The 17,333-nt window shown below is 46.5% G+C and overlaps 1 protein-coding gene across 4 annotated transcripts in view; it reads right to left on the minus strand.

Annotated features, from left to right (window-relative positions):
* Positions 1 to 17,333, minus strand: part of DMRTB1 (DMRT like family B with proline rich C-terminal 1) — a 22,655-nt gene continuing 5,322 nt past the window's right edge. For 3 of the 4 annotated variants that reach the window (XM_060622491.2, XM_060622490.2, XM_060622489.2), the window contains exons 3-10: positions 16,675 to 16,832; positions 14,164 to 14,290; positions 11,481 to 11,573; positions 9,328 to 9,472; positions 7,708 to 9,197; positions 5,895 to 6,100; positions 2,294 to 2,483; positions 1 to 936 (exon numbers count right to left, since the gene is read on the minus strand). In XM_060622491.2, coding sequence (XP_060478474.1) covers positions 806 to 936; positions 2,294 to 2,483; positions 5,895 to 6,100; positions 7,708 to 8,299 — 1,119 coding nt within the window. In that variant the 5' untranslated portion in view covers positions 8,300 to 9,197; positions 9,328 to 9,472; positions 11,481 to 11,573; positions 14,164 to 14,290; positions 16,675 to 16,832 and the 3' untranslated portion in view covers positions 1 to 805. The remainder of the gene's footprint in view (positions 937 to 2,293; positions 2,484 to 5,894; positions 6,101 to 7,707; positions 9,198 to 9,327; positions 9,473 to 11,480; positions 11,574 to 14,163; positions 14,291 to 16,674; positions 16,833 to 17,333) is intronic. The other variant, XM_060622492.2, reaches the window with a different exon arrangement.

Consider the following 17,333-nt stretch of genomic DNA (forward strand, 5'->3'; position numbering starts at 1 on the left):
TTTCCAATGCTCATTTTATTTCAACAGTCAGCTGTCCCCAGAGAAGGAACGGATACCACAGATGATTTAGAAGCACCATTCTATTGTCTGAGAACTGTATCAGTGCTTACAAACAGCCTACTTTTTAAAGTTGGCAATCACTATAAAAATATCAAATAATCAAACTTTAATAGATTTTTAAACCAGAAACGATGCCTATAATGGCTTAAACTTTATGGATGGGAGCCCCGGCGGTCAGAATGCTTAGTAAAGCCCATTGGAGAAGGGGCGCGGGGCAGTGGCCAGGCAGCCCTCGGGAGCCCGAGCAGCAAGGAAGGACGCTGCAGAACCTGCCGTCAACGCCCTGGGCCCCCGCTGCTCCCACCAGCCACCTGGATGTGCTGGAAGCTTGGTGTCTGTGCCCCCAGCTGGGACCAAGCAGAGGCAGAAGCAGAAGGCTGAAATAGATGTGCCTCCTGTCCTGGAACCCGGCCTGAGGAAATCAAAGACCGCGTCTGGGAGTGAATCTGACAGCGGCACAACCTGGACACGGTTAAATTCATTCCTAAATGTGAGCTTCCACCAGCCCCCCGATCCTCAGAGCCCTGGCCTTCCCCTGCTAACCATCCTCCATCCTGTTCAGTCCCCCATCCCGGGACTGAGAGGACCCTAGAAATCACCCTCCTTCTTCCTGTCTTGAAATGGAAATTAACTGCTCTCTTAAGCCTACTACTATCCTTCCTCCCTACCCATCCCTGAACTCAAACAAGAACATCATCGCTGTAACACCCCCAAGCGCCCCCGCTGCTGGCCCCAGAGCCCGGACCTAGTCGGACTGCTCCTGAGAGGGCGGCTGGCTGGGCTCAGGCGGTGGTTCCTCCCCCTCCTCCTCCTTCTCAGGCGGCACCTCGGGCGGCTCCTCCGGTGCCGGTGCTGGCACCTTCACATCCTGGTCATCTGTGAAGGACAAAGAAGAGGGGCTGGGTTTACAGGATTCACTAGGAGGAAGATTACCTACCTTCAGATGTAAACTTTCTATAAGGCATTCTCACCCTTCCTGGTCCCCGTGGAGAAGGATTTTGCCTCTCATTTGCTAGTCTGGACACTGGCAATCTAGCCCCCTGCCACATGACACAGACTCAGGTTCAAACTCCGGTTCTGCCTGTACGAGCTGGGGGACAAGAAGCAAGCTACTCCCCAGCTCTGAACCTCAGTCTCTTTCCGTCAAATGAGAGAGCTACCTGGCAACATCAAGGTCAGCAAGAGGACGAGGGGAAACAGTGAGAACGCTAATGCCTTCCTCGTTCTAGGTTCTGTTTAATCCTCAGAATAACCTCGTGAGGTAGGAACCATTGTTAGTCCGCTTTTGCAGAAGGTGAAGCTGAGGCACCAGGGGGTGAATTAACTTGCCCAAGGTCACGCAGCTGGTAAATGCCAGAGCCAGGACCAATACCCAGGCTGTCTGGCTCCGGGGCCGGCATGCTTCAAGCTACGTCCTGTCTCCCCATCCTGTGGATCTAGGCATCTCACACACAGCCAAGTGTGCGACAGGCCTTAGTTTCTTTTCCTAAGGCGCCTCAGGGAAGGATAGAAAGGGGAAAAAAATATCCTAGAACCTTTAAAGCTGCGAGAGTCTCAAAGAAAAACCAAAGCATTTCTACATCCAGAATTTCAGCTATCACAGGAACCCTGTGACATGACCCATTTTACAGATGAGAAGACGGAGTCCTAGAGAGGGTATGAATGCCCGAGGTCACCCAGCGCACCAGTGGCAGAGCTGCGAAGGACAGCTCCTGGTCTGTTTCTCTCTACAAGTGGCCTGGGGTAAAGGACCCTTCCCCAGCCGGCCCAACCCAGCTCCAGCTACTGCTCCAGGCTCCGCACCTGCCGTTTCCCTAGCCAGAGAGGCCCCAGCCGAGCCAGAGAAGCCTGGCAACTCTGGTCTTCTGAACACACCACATGCATGCCACCCTCCACGTCTCTGCCCACAGGCCCTGGTAAGGGGAGGGAATTAGCAGCGGACCTGGAGCCAGACAGAATTCTGTTGAAATCTAAGCTCTGCCATCTGCCACTTACATATGCGAGAAGCTCTCAGGGTGCTGTTGGTTTTCTCACCTGAGACTGGGGACCCCCTCTCTTAGATGCTCGCATAGGGAATAAAGGGAGGGATATAAGGAAAGAGCTTATCCCAGGGTCTGATACATTTTAAGTTCTGTTCCCATTTCCCTTCTCTCCACATCCACTTCAGATCAGGTCCCCCTTCCTCTAGAAAGTCTTCCTGGCTCCCCCAGAAGCTGGACTACAGGTCACTTACCAGTGGTCTCCTTGTCTGTGTCAGACAGGACAGCAAGAGAGAAAGATGCCGGTGGCGGCGGCGGCGGTGGCGGCAGCGGTGGGAGGAAGTGGAGCGCAGACAGGAAGCCGGGCGGGAGGAACTGAGGCTGCTGCGGAGGCGGAGGCGGCGGGTAGTAGCTTGGCTGGAAGTCTCCCACCGACTCCGACACCTGCCCAGCACACACACAGCAGAGAAGCCAGAGAGGAAGAGGCTTAGCCAGATGGGCTATCAAACAGGTCTCATACTTCTAAATGGGGGGCTCCCCAAGAGGTCGATTCGCCTCTCTGACCTAAGCACCTGGGCACAGGGCACTCGGAACAGGGTGTTCAGCAAATACCCACCAAATAACTGAAGGCAAGAACAAATACCGGCACATCTCAGGTGAGCCTGGGGAGCAGCCAGTCCCACCGAGCCCTTTTGTATATGCTTAGATCCATGACCTCACTCCATCCTCATGACCCTAGGAGGGAGGTTCTAGTGTCACCCTCACTATAATGATGGAAAACAGTGTCAGTGAGGTGAAGCTTCGGGCCCAGGGCCACAGAGCTGGTAAGTGCAGAGGCAGAACGGGAGCCCAAGTCTGTCGGACTCCACTGCTCTGTGCTGAATGCATCCCAACCCCCTGTGGCCCCATTTTCTGGTATAGCTAAGGACTTGGAATTGAGAGTCGGGGGCCTTTGGAGGCCCTGTTCCAATACAACAGCGTGTGGTGCAGCTGTTAGAGGCAAGGGAAGCTGGGAGACCTCAGCAAAGCAACTTCAGCAGTTAGCCCTTCCATGTTTCTGTTCCTTCTTCAGAACATGGAAGCTGAGCTCAAGCCACAGGACCCCAGGGCTGGAGTGGGGGCATCTGGAGTGAGGACTACACAGATTGGAGCTTAACCCAGAAAGACGCGAATGTAATAAAAAAAAAAAAAATAAATTTCATTGGGGCGCCTGGGTGGCTCAGTCGGTTGAGCGTCCGACTTCGGCTCAGGTCATGATCTCACGGTTTGGCAGTTCGAGCCCCGCGTCAGGCTCTATGCTGACAGCTCGGAGCCTGGAGCCTGCTTCGGATTCTGTGTCTCCCTCTCTCTCTGTCCATCCCCTGCTCATGCTCGGTCTCTCTCCCTCTCTCTCAAAAATAAATAAACATTAAAAAAAAATTTTAAATAATAATAAATTTCAGATGTAGTTCCTATCATTTACTTCTCCATCCAGATCCTTTAGAGCAGCAATTTACATGCCATGTTCTAGAGAATCCTAATGTCCTAGAAGAGATCTGATGTGCTCTTAAAAGTGGTCTTTGTTAAGGCACTTTGAGAAACCCCACACTGCCCCCACACTGGTGAGTCACACATGAGCATGTTAAAGCCTTGAGACAATCTGCAAAAATCATTTCCTAACTTAAGTTAACCACAAGGAAAGGAAGGAAGCCCACCTTTAGGTGCCTGCTACATGCCAGACCCTGTGCCAGGCACACATTACCACGCATTACACCTATTCCATCTGTCAATGGCCCCGTGAGATAGGTACTCTTACCCCTACTATACAGACCGAGAACCTGAGTGAGATCCTCAGAGGTTACATGACTTCCCCAGGCCATATGGTTAGGAAACAATGGAGGGAAGATTGGATCCCAGGTCTGTCGAGCTCCAAGCTTGTGCTGTTTTGTGGGAAGAGGACAGAGGAAGTAAAGAAGCAGCAAACGGGGCAGGGACAGGAATAGGAGGCTGAAGACCTCTCTGGAGAGTATCTCAGAGCCTGGGCACAGTGCAGCAGGACAAGGATGAAAGCAATTCATAGGCTCTTGGGTTTGAAACAGCTTCACAAATAAACGCCTGATCCTTTATCCAGACGTGGAGGGGGTGGGAAGGGGGATTATTAGTGCTTTAATTCCAAGCTGCTCAGCCAAGTCTCTCCCTGGATCACAGCTCCTGCCTGGGGCCTGTGGTGGCAGCTCAGGCCCAGATAAACCAACTGAGATCACACTCTTAACAAAGGCCGTCTGGCAAGCCTGTCAATCAGAGCCCTACCCTGGACGCCAGGCTCCATCCAAGCTTCTGTGTGAGCAGACGGTGGGTGCGTGCTCCACTTGGCCAGGGCCCCCTCTTTGTGTGAAGGCTGGAGGCACCGTGCTCTCCTTGAGCTGCGAGGGGGTGGCCAGCGCCCACAGAGTTCAGGGGTGGTGGGGAGTCAAGGGCCATGTTTGCTCCTCCTCTGCACGACAGACACACCTCAGGCAGCACCAAGTGCCAGGGCTCCAGAGTTGGGGTGACTGCCACTCTGTTACTGAGCAGCTGTGTAATCTGAATCCCCAGTTCTGTGACCATGAGCAACTACTTAGCTTCTCTGAGTCTTCTTCCTCCACTCTACAGTGGGGTAATACAGCGTGCCCTGATGGCTCACGTAAGGGTCAGGAGGCACCCCAGAAATTCTCAAGACCAGTGGTTTCCAAACGGTTTCCCCTTGAATCAATGGAAAAGGACTTATCAGTATCTAAAGTATCTAAAACAGACAGCAGAGATGCTGCTGGGGCTGCAGCAGGAGTGGGGACCCAGCGCCCTGGGTGCCTGACCTGCCTGGACACCTCTGGAAGCTCATCGCTCCACACTCCGCAGCTAAGACTCTCGGTATGTACATGTCAGGCGTTCCTCCTTCTTCTCAGTCACTTTCCGCGTTAAACAAAGAAGCCTGCTCTGTCCTCGCTCTTCTCTACCCTCCACCCAAGAGAAACACCTAACACCCAGGGTTAGGCTTTTAGTTCTGAGGGAGGCAGGAAAGGTAATAAGGGTCTACTTTTCCGTGAGCTTGAGCTGCATTGGAGTGGACCTTCCCTACAGGCCCAGCCTCATGGGCCCAAAGTCAAGACTGGATACACAGGCCTCTATCCTGCAGTCATCACAGGTCTCAGGGTTGCCAAAAGGTAAAGGGCTTTTAACCACTCTGGTCTGCAAGGCGCTGGTAACCAAGGCCACAAAACCTGATCACCCCGACTCGTACCTCACATAACAGGGATGGCCTGACTCTTACATACTCAGTATTCAAAACTCCAGGCTTATGTCGGGGGAATGTTTCCATATTTTTCATGACTAAGCTTAAATTTCTCCTGAAAGCCCTCTGCAGTCTCAAGAGGCCCATACCTTTGGGCGGGGGACCTATGTCTGCTCCTGGCTCCGCCCTCAACTACGTGGTTCCAGGACAGTGATGCCTCCTTTCTGGTACCCAGCAAAATGAAGCACCCTTCCAACATCAGCATCCCGTGAGTCCAGGCTGCTGGTCACTCACCCGGTCGGTGGTACTGTGTGGCTATTCCCGGGTTTATCTGAGATGTGTCTGCATTCGTTCTTGCTTGAGCTCCCAGCTCTGAAAAGCACATGCCACAGCCCAGGCCAACTTGTTTACACGTGAATGGACTTGCCTACACATGTGCACTCCCACAGGTGTACATGGCACAAGGTCAATGTTATATCCATCCTACCAGTGCTCAGGGCCTGGCACAGCCTGGCACAGCGGTCTGCTTCCTGGGATTGAGGATGTGTAATGGCAACAGGGCATGTGGGGTAAGGAGGAACCAGGAAAGGAGTGAGGATGGGACTTACCAAGCTTCCTCCATGGTAGGGGCTGCAGGACACATGCCGGAAGCCCCGCTGCAGGGGGATCCCCGGAGGCGGGGATCCATCCTGGTAGCCCAGCGGGAATGCACAGTAGGAATGCATGTTGGAGCAGCTAGGGTACAGCTTGGAAGGCTGTCTCTCCAGGTGCTCAGGCCCCACCACATGATCTGAGCTGATGTTCAGAGGGAGCCCTGAAAAGGTAAGCAATGATGGAAGTGTTAAAACAACACAGAGCTAGGAAAAAGAGCATCACATCACTGTGCGAAGGCAGCACACAACACTCAGATCCACTTACAAAGATCTCCCACGTCCATTATGCTTTTGATGCTCCCTGCTTTTTAAGCCCTTCAGCCACGTCCCCCTGCTCTTAGAAAAAGTCCTTGGCATAGCCACAAAGCCCCATGAGGGCTGGTGCCTGCCTCCACTCCAGCCTCCGCATGCACTATAACCCAACAGCTTCTCCTTTCTCATCAACCTCAAGGCCTTCACAGATGCTGTTCCCTCAGTTTAGAAGACTTTCCCCCCTAATCCCACTGTGCCTCTGGAAGTCCTCAGCTCCTACTCTTCCTTCAGACCACAGCAAGACCATCAATTATTAGAGCTCTTTACATTGATTTGTGTGATTCCTCGACCGGTGCTGTCCCTCCCACAAAGACAAGATCCTTGAAGGCAACAAATGTGCCTTTGCCCTCTTCACTTCTTCATCACTAGTGAATGGCACATAGTTAAATGCTCAGCCCCTGTTGAGATGGAACAAAGAAAGGCACTGTGTCTATGGAAAGGTATCTTCTAGAATTGCTATTTCAGGTCTGTCTTCCCCATCTAGTTTCCTGGGGACCCAAAGTTTACTAGAATGTCCCAGAAGATAGAAATGGCCTTCAGAAAGCATCCAGGCCGGTCCCCTTAGCGTAGAGGGGAGAGGCTGCCACAGAAGGAAGGAGCTTGCCCAAGGTGACTGAGCAGTTCCCCTAGCCTCCTGTGCTCTTCCTACCACACTGCCATAGGGAAAACCAAAAAAGAGCGTGTCTCTGCCCATAAAGAGCGTCAAATCTATATATGACTTGCGACTGAAATTTTAAAGAGGCGCCAATCTATGACTTGAAATTGTACTTTTAATAGTGCAAACCACAAGACATAGAGAACCATGTAATTTATGCATGTGATGGGTGGGGAGAAAAAGAAGCAACATCAATATTTCAACCGTTCTCCAATGGGGAACATAAAACGGTCTCATTCCCAGGCCCGGTAAAAGGGTGCGTAGGGGTGCGCAGGTGCAATGGGCTAGGGCCCTTGCAGGGGAAGTCCGCTGGGAGGAGCCTCCAGCTTCTAGAAACGGAAGGAGTGCGCAGGCGCAGTCAGGGCTGCGCAGGCCCACCCACAGTGGCCTCCTGAAGGAGGCGCCACCAGCCCAAGAAAAAGGCGGGAAGAAGCGCGCAAGCGCAGTAGGGCGCCTCTCGAACGTCTTCCTGAAGAAGGACCCACAGCCAAGGCGTCTGGGGGCCATTTTCTTTCTTGCTAGACGGCAAAGCAAGAAGCTAAATTTTAACATTTTAACGGCCGTCTGAACCGCCCGTTCCTTTCTAACCCTCTCTCGTCACCTTTTTCCAAAATGCCACCCAACCCAAATCTCTATTTAGAGGAAAGCTTCCCAAAGCAAGAGTACCTCTGGAAAGCATTTTCCCCACCCCCACCCCGAGGGTCCATCCCCGCAGGATCCAGGATGGCCTAGGCTGCCAGCGTAAGGCACTGGAGAGGAATCCCAGGCGGGGCGAGGCCACGCAGGGCCTGGGAATCTTACCGAAGTCGAACGGCGGGCTGGGCAGGGGCCGCAACGGACTGCGCAGCCCCAGGCGGTCAGGGCACCCCCTGCCTGCTACCTCCATCCCAAGCTGGGGCCCCACCGAACCGGGCATGGCCACGGCGGCTCGATCGCCGCTCGGCCCCACGTGGCCGCGGCCGCGGCCGTGGCCGCCCAGAACTGGCTGGAAGGCGCTCGGGCCGGGGCTCGGGCCCCGTGGGGGCCTCTCCGGGAAGCCGGCGGCCACGCGGCACTCGGGGCCTGGCTCCCAGTCTCCCGAAGCGGTCAGCAGAGGCAGCTGGCGGAGGCTTGCGCCCAGGGCTGCGGCCGCGGCCCCTGTCAACAGCTCCGGGCCCTGCGCGACGAGGGCCCCGTCCTGCTCCTCCTCGGAGGCCTGCTTCTTGAGCACCTTCTGCGCAGCCATGATCTTCTGGCGCTCGGTGATCAGGTAGCACTTCTCGCAGGTGCACTGCTTCCAGCGGCACTTGCCCGCATGGCCCTTGACCGGCACCAGAAAGCCATGGTTCCGGCACCTGGAGCACTTGGGGGTGCGCAGCATCTTGTCGGCCAGCTTGGCAGGGTCTTCCTTCATAGCACAACCGCCACCTCTGGGAGCTGCAGAGCGAGTGCGGCAAGGATAAGCGGCGCCCCACAAGTCTCTGCTGCTGGGGACTTTGGATACACTTGTAACAAAGCAGTTCTCCGTAGTCCCGGGAACTGCTGCAGGACCCTTGCATTTTCCCTCCTTTTTTGGAGTGCAGAATTTGGAGTCGTTGTGTGCCTTGGTTAATTACATGCAAGGGATTGAGTTGATTAAGTTATTCATGGAATACTATTGCATGTATGTCTTCTGTGTTATCTGAAGTCTTACGCAGTTAATTTTCCAAACTTTCTGTTCCCGCCACACCACAAAGTATTTTTGTAACTTCAAAAAAGGCGGAGTGACGTTCAACGGTCCACAGATTTAAAGCACCAGAGAAGCCGAGCTCTCAGTAAACCCATTCCAGGAGAAAAGCATTCTAAGAGGGAAACCGTGTTTCTCCTCCCAAAAGTTGCTGCTTCTGCTGAATTTCATTTCTCTCTCTTTGCTGAGAAGCAACGGTTCACAGTGATGCTTCCAGAATATTCTCAAGAGCTCTGTGCAGTGTGATGGTTGTGCAAGGGTCTGCCCTTAGAGGAAGACTCTTATTGGTGTAGAAATGCTTTTCTGGAAAATGGTACATTGCTGTTGTGGATGCCTTCCAAAGTAAAGCATATTTGCGACAGGATATTTTAGCATGAGTTTTTTTTATCATTTCTTAACGTTTTTTTACCATTTCTTAACGTTGCCAGTGAATTTAGCTATCCCTATAGAGCAGCCTAAATATCGGGACACCTGAAAACTGGTACAAATTTCATAGTTTTACAATGCTTCTAAATTAATTCATTTTCTTGTCTGATAGAAATTTATGCCACTCTGAGGTCTTTTTTTCTTTTCTTTTTTTAGGCCCCTAAAATAGGGAAAAAAAAAAAATGGGTCACTAATACCTAAGTTGAAAAGCCTATAATCATAGGATCTGTCATATTTAAGGAGATAGTTACACTTAAAACCTGACTAAAATGTGTGTGTTTTAAACTGACCTTTTTCTGAATTTTTTTTTCTGGTAGGAGAATGGTAGAAGCCGAGGCCTGGTGTCCACCTTGATTTTCCTGAGCTCGTGGTAGTGGCTGTCCTTTGCACTTCTCATGAGCCTCCAGACAATAGGATATGGTTGCCCTTCTGAGGCTGATACCGAAAGCAGAAAAGAGGTTTGTAAAACCCTTTTCTGCTTGAAAGAAACATATTCCTCATTTTAATAAGAGGGCAAAAGTATATGCTTCCTGTATTATTTGGCCCTTCAGGAATTCCACTGGTAATTTTATAGCCATTTAAAGAGATCGAGATTTGTCTCTGCTTTGCTTTAACACCCTCTATCTTAGTTTTTGATTTAAAAAATATGATCCTGTATATAAAAGGACAGGCAAGCTCTTTTTCTGACTCCACCAATTCAAAATGTCTAATTTTTTCACTGCACTTGTCATTTGAAAATGGTCCTTAAAAATCATAGTTTCAGTACTGCTGTCAAAAAATCTGGGGCATAAACTGCATTGTTTCATGATAAGGTCATATTGCACATTATCAAATTTAAATTTTAACATCAAATAACATCAGATGATGAGACAAAAAAGAAAACTGCTCTCATTTACATTTCATGCTTGACCACCCAAGCTCTCTTCATTTTCCTATTAATGGTTTAAAGGAAAATCCTATTCAAAGCCAACTATTTGAATTAACATATTTTGCTCTTGTTAACTACAAAATGCTCCCATATTTACTTCATAGCTTTAGGGGCAAAATATACCCAAGGTGATGTGAATTTGCATCATGCTTTGAGAACATTAATAAACAACCATATATCTTTTTAATCAGTAGTCACATTATAAGATGCAAAAACCCCAGGGTTTACACAGTAAACAAATCTAAGAGAAAGAAAAAAATTCTAGTTTATTTCTCTCTTCCCTGGAAAGTCTCAATTTGTATAGATAAATTCCAACAGAGCTTTATTTACTTCACTCTTGGAAATTCAGGCAAACTGATAGTTTTGTTTTATTTGGTGTGATGACTGATTACTTCTTAGGCTGCTGCTTTTTAAAAGAAATATATACATTTCCTTAAATTGTTATTTTTAAAGGATGGTAAAAGTGAAAAACTGGAAGTCAGAAAAGGATGGGAGCCTTAAGTATATAGTGGACCCCTTCTTTCCTCACACCTAAACCTTAGGATACTTATGTTTAAGAAAGGCTGCATCCTTGTAAGCAGTAGTTTATAAAATAACAAGTCATTGGGGAACCTGGGTGGCTCAGTTGGTTGAGCATCCAATTTCGGCTCAGGTCATGATCTCACGGTTCATGGGTTCGAGCCCTGCATCAGGCTTGCTGCTATCTGAGCCTGCTTTGGATCCTCGTTGCCCCTCCCCAGTGTGCTCTCTCTTTCTCTCTCAAAAATAAGTAAACATTAAAAAAAAATAAGTCATAGTTACCAATGAATCACCAGTTTGACTAATTAAGCACAGAGGGGCTGGTTGGTGGTCATATGTGACTCCCAGGTTCAAGGCTCCTTTTCCCTGGAAGTCCCAAGTTTCCTGTCTTGAATAATGCCTCTTCTTTTCAGTTAATATGACTGCTATTGGTACTGTTTAATTTATATTCATTGTAAAGAGTCTTGTGTTATACAGTGCGTGGAGGTATCATTTATAATCATTAAATATTGCATGCACTGTAATGCCTCCTTACTGGTAGTACACAAGAGTAAGGAAGTCCTTTTTTTGCCTATAGCTTCTTTCCCCTAACAGTTATAACCCAGATATCTGCTATCTTCCCCTTCTTCAGGCTTTCTTGAGTGAGCAATGAAAATTTTATTGAAGATATTGTAGGGGATGGAGGGGAGGATTTACATAACACATCCTATAGCAGACGCTTTAAAATCCTGCCTTAGCATTTCTGTTCTCTCAACATCCTCCTCTACTGTGCTGTACCCACCGGAGAGAAACTGGTCTGCCCCCAGCACCCCACCCCCCACTCCCAGTCCCCAGCCTCTCTAGTTTCTCTCTTCTTTCTTGATTTTTTTTGGGAGCTCTGTAACAGCTGTGACGATCTTATTTTCCTCTATGTCTAGCACAAAATAGACATTCGGTAAATATTTGTTGAATGTACAAATGGATCTTGCCTCCCTCTCCTGCCAATGTCAAAATTACCTCATCTCTGATTGGCACGGTAAATCGGCTTAGCTTCAGCAACTCTCCTCAAACATATAAAACAGAAAACCCACGATGAATAAGATCACTCTCCTGAAAAGCATTATTTGGTGATCAACTTTGGTTCCGTCAGCTCACCCCCCAACCTCTAATGGTTTAATAAAAGAAATAATCATTGCTAGCACTTACTGTTTATATATGCAGTAATTATTCAGTTCTTTGTGTGCATTAATTCATATAATCCTCATAACAGTGCTCTAAGGTAGGTGTGCTGTTATGTTCACCCCCATCTTACACATGAAGAAACTGAGGCCTAGAGAAGTAACTTGCCCAGGGTTTTATAGCCATTGAGTGGCAGAGCCATGATTCAAAACCAGAAAATCTATCCTCAAAGTCCATATTCTTATATCTGCTAATTAATATTTCTTCTAAATTAACACAGTGCTCTCCCCAAGAAAACTTTAGTGATGAATAGAAATGTTTGTTTTATTACATATCCCATTACAACTGGGGCAAAAGGGGGGAAGGAAGTATCAATCTGGGGAAGCTTCCTAAGATGCCCTGCATATTAGTTGCTTTTCTTCACCCATAGCTGATATTTATTGAGTGCCAACTATGTGCTAAGTATAAGTGACACAGAAGTAAATAAAAAAGACAGGATCCTTACCTTTAGGCATACATTCTAGCTGTCAAGCTGGGCAGTAAACAGATAATTCCAGATGAAAGCTGGGGAATAGTGGGGGGTGGGGGGCATGTGGAGAGAATCAGGATTCTATGGGAATCCATATGAGGGCCTAACCTGAATCAAGAAATCAGCTCCCTTGAGGGGTTGATTTCTAAGCTGAGGCTGAAAGGATGAGTAGGAATTAGTCAGGTGCAGGGGCAGAAGAGAGGTGTGTCAGACAGAGTATTGGAATAGCATGTTTCAAGGCCTGCAGTGTGGCTATGGTAGAGTGAAGTCAGGAGACTGGACAGAGATAAGGAATAGAAGCTAAACAGTAGCCAGGGGCGACTGGGTGGTTCAGTCGGTTAAGCGTCCGACTTCAGCTCAGGTCATGATCTCACAGTCTGTGAGTTTGAGCCCCCTGTCAGGCTCTGTGCTGACAGCTCAGAGCCTGGAGCCTGTTTCCGATTCTGTGTCTCCCTCTCTTTCTGACCCTCCCCCATTCATGCTCTGTCTCTGTCTCAAAAATAAACAAACGTTAAAAAAAAAAAACAAAACTTTTTAAAAAAGTTAAACAGTAGCCAGATTGTGGAGGGAGTCCTTGGGGACAAATTATGGGTGTCACTATCTAAGATTAAGTAGACGAAATGACATAGCAGAGCCAGCCCAAACTAGAACCCACACATCTAGACATGTCCCTGCCCTTAGTTTTTCTTTCAGAAAGTAGAATAATAAGTAACCAGGACTCACATAGGTATTGCAAGATTAAAATGAAGTTGAGTATGGTTTTCTTTGGGGTGGTTGTTCCAGGCGGGGCACGCACTCGAGGCTAGCCATGGCTCTGAACTAACACTATGCTAGCCAGGATTGTTTATCCTATGCCTGCAGCCCCGTTCACTGGTTCATGTGACCTCCCCTAGGAATCTCTTAAGAGTCACAAAGCAGCCGCGATGGAAGACAAAACAGTGACAGAAAAAGAGAGTGACATGAAATCAAACAGAAAGCAGTTGAAAAGGTTTTGTAGGTAAAGCCCAGAACAAACAATTCTGTGCAGAAAGTACACGATCTGGGCAGACAGGGCATACTCAAGATGGTACAATTAACTGAGTTAGACCCAATAGCGCTGGGGCTAATGTTTTGTTTTCACTTGCTAATTTGATGAAAAAAATATTTTTACACACAGAAACTTTCACATATAACTGTTACATGTACTTTCATAGTACTATTTTTTGTCTTAAAAGATGAGAGGCACATATCCCTATAAACACATTGTTAATAGGGAATAAAAGCCTCAATATCACTCTCCTTTAGTAAAATGAAAATTTGGTTTTACACAACACGCATGAATTTTTTTTTTTTATTTTATTTTTTTTTTTTTAATTTTTTTTTTTTTCAACGTTTATTTATTTTTGGGACAGAGAGAGACAGAGCATGAACGGGGGAGGGACAGAGAGAGAGGGAGACACAGAATCGGAAACAGGCTCCAGGCTCTGAGCCATCAGCCCAGAGCCTGACGCGGGGCTCGAACTCACGGACCGTGAGATCGTGACCTGGCTGAAGTCGGACGCTTAACCGACTGCGCCACCCAGGCGCCCCATGAATTTTTTAAAATGTTTGTTTGTTTATTTATTTATTTTTGAGAGACAGAGACAGAGAGAGCACAAGTGGGGGAGGGGCAGAGAGTGAGAGGGAGACACAGAATCTGAAGCAGGCTCCAGGCTCTGAGCCGTCAGCACAGAGCCCAACGTAGGGCTCAAACTCACAAACCAAGCGATCATGACCTGAGCAGAAGTCGAATGCTTGCTTAACCAACTGAGCCACCCAGGCACCCACAACATGCATGAATTTAATGCCAATATATGCAAGGCACTGTTTCCGAATAAAAGGAGAGTCAAAAAGAAGAAAGGATCAAAGAAAATTAAATTTAATTTTCCTTTACATGTATATTCATCGTCTAGTTTCTTAAAACAGTAAATTCTTATTTATCCAAACAAAACAAAACAGTAAATCCTTACTTACCAAAACGCAGACTTTCCCCCTGAATTCTGCTTCTATGAGAATGGAAGGCAGATATCAGGAATTTATCTTTCAAGAGATCTTTTCATTTTATGTCATGGCATCAGTATAAATTCAGTCCATATTGTAACTGTAAACACATGACAAATACTGCTTTAGAGATAGGCAAACCGGGTGAGAACCTGATCACTACTCATTAGCTGTGTTACCATGGCTAGGTCACGTAACTTCTTTGCACCATAGTAGTACCAGCAGTAGAAGTGATATTTGTCTAATGTGCTACAAATTCCAAAGTACCCCACATTTATCCCAAATAGTATTATTAATATTTAATGAATGTGCCCACAGCTTTGCAGGTGAAGGGGTTCAGAACAAGTCTCCCCAACATGTGCTACTTTGGCATACGGACTATTTTGAGCCGAAGGCGATCAAGACCCTGCAGGCCTAAGAGAAACTTTCCACCCTTCCTTAACTAGAAGAATATGAATTGAGGGGTTTTGCCAGCGTAAGAGTTATTATCAGAGATAAGTTTTATCTTAATGACCTATCTGTACGGCAGGGCAAACATCTGATTACCAATCTGCCCTTCTTCTTATTGGCCTGTGAATTGCCCTCCTCCCCTTTGAAGCCCCAGGCCCCTATCCCATTTCTTAGCTCAGGATGGCAAATATAAGCCATTTAACCTTAATGTTATTAAATGTCTCATGTATGTGGGGGTTTCCACAACATACAAAACTAAATTTGTTTTTCTCTTGTCCATCTGTCTCATGTCAATTTAATTTAGACCAGCCAGAAGAATCTTTGAAAGATAAAGGAAAAATTTTCCTCTCCAACATAGGCATGGTCTCATTTAAATCATAGGACATCCCAGGGTACCTTGGTGGCTCAGTTGGTTAAGCATTCAGACTTTGGCTCAGGTCATGATTTCACAGTTCCTGAGTTCAAGCCCTGCATTGGGCTCTCTGCTGTCAGTGCAGAGCCCGCTTTGGATTCTCTCCCTCAAAAATAAATAAACATTAAGAAATTTAAATCACAGAACACCTACAAGGGAAGTACTTTTGTTATGTCCATTTGACAAATAATAAAACTAAGGCTTACAGAGGTGAAGAAAATTCTTCCCCAAGGTGTACAGGAAGTGGCAGAAACATGTATGAATAGCTTCCAAGTCTGTTCTCTTAACCATTATGCTATCATTGCCATCATTTAGTTATTTCATTTACATTAGACTTTTTTTTATAAAAGCAGATCTCTGACTCTTGCAGGATTATAGTGCATTTAGAATGCCCAGCACAGTGCCTGGTATCTGGCACATGGTTAGCATGCGTTACATGGTATCCGTGAGGAGGAAGGGCAAGGGAATAGGGAGTGAGAAGAAAGAAAGAATATCTCCACCTCCAACCAGGACATTTGATTCAGCTGCTCAATCTTTCCAGGTGGCTTCAGGCTCTCCAAGCACAGATTAAACCCAAGCTGACTGACACCATAGCTTTACCCCCATGTGGCTATTGAGCACTTTGAAGTGTGGCCACTCCAAATTAAGATGTGCTAAAAATATAAAATACCAGATTTTAAAGACATAGTCCAAAAAAGGATGTAAAATATCTCATTAATAAGTTGTAGAGATTATATACTGAAACGATATTTTGAGTAGATTAAGTTAAATAACATATTTTATTTTAATGTGTTTTTTTTACTTTTTTCATGTGGCTGCCAGAAATTTTCAAATTACGTATATGTCTCACCTTGTATATCTACCTGATAGTGCTGAAAGAGATTTGTCTATGTGGGCCTTCTTCCACTTCCAAAGAGTAGGTTTTTAACAGTAACTCAAATTTAAGCTGTTACACCACCGTCAACAGTATGCCACTTTGACACACCCCTTCTTCACGTGGGCCACATGACCTTCACTAGCTTGAACCTACTCTGTGTCATTTCGGGCCTTTCTAATGGAATCAAAACTCTGTCTCGTGCTTTAGAATTGGAAATATTTATCTGACTATTAGGATATGTCAGCTAGAAGATTCTAATAAAACTGTAGTTTGCATTTTGAACCTTCAGATGTATTGATGTTATTTTTACAGGAATATTTCCATAGTGCTCTTGGTAGGTGTAAATTGCTAGTAAAAAACTACGTAAACTAGAAAAGAAGGGTGTTATTTCATACTAAGGTTACACCATTCCTGAGATACATAACCCTTTAGATTCTCCTAAGATCCCAACCAGAGGGCATGGACAATTATGTACATGCTGCTTGATAAATGGAGTCCTTTGGACATGTAATATCGTTAGGAACTCTGGAAGTTTAATAAAAAATTATTTGATTTATGCCCTTCTCCCCCAGAACTCACCCCAGATAAACAGTTACTACCACCAGGAGCATTAGTGCTGCTTTGCACAAATAATTCCTTAAACAAGCAAACAAAAGGCATGAGGATTTGTTATGAACGGTTTTCATCTAAGCATATAGGGATTATTGCCTCCCACAACATTTTCTTTAAACATGGTTAGACTTACTTAGTTTAATGAGTTTGGGGATTGTTGCTTTTTCCCCTTCAACTTGCCAGATACATCAGAAATATTTATTTTCAGAGACAGTTTAAGGAACTCCGTAATTCCCAATCTGTTCAAGTTTTACAGTAAATCTGAGTTGAATGCCTGTCATTGTTCCCAATCTGGTCAAGCAAAAAGAAAAAAAGGCATACCGTTCATCAGAATAATTAGTTGATTGAGGTTAAATAATTCTAGAAATAAACATTTGACCCCCTGGCACATCATAAACCTCCTGGAGTGAGAAGGATTATAAATTAAACGTACAAGGTTTAAAATCATCCAGATACACCCCAAACATTATTGCAGGCATGTGGGACACATTTAGATAAGTTAAAACCAAGTGTGGGTTTAGAGTTTAGCCATCTTTGATCAGTGGCCTACTAAAGCTTTATTGCTTTGGTGCGAGTAGAGGAATCGTGACAACAGTGCCCCCTGCTGCCCGAAGGCCACCTCCCTTCCCCGAAACAAGTTTCAGGGATTTTTAAGACACATGGTACCCCAGGAGATAATGAAATTCTAGTAAGTATAAGGAGCTCAGGAAGGAAAAAACAAACAAACAAAAAAACCCAACTAACATTCATTGAAGGCTGACATTGCTCAAGCACTGTGATTTAATTTAACAA

The sequence above is a fragment of the Panthera onca genome, chromosome C1, assembly GCF_046562875.1.
Source record: "Panthera onca isolate mPanOnc1 chromosome C1, mPanOnc1 haplotype 2, whole genome shotgun sequence".
NCBI lineage: Eukaryota > Metazoa > Chordata > Mammalia > Carnivora > Felidae > Panthera > Panthera onca.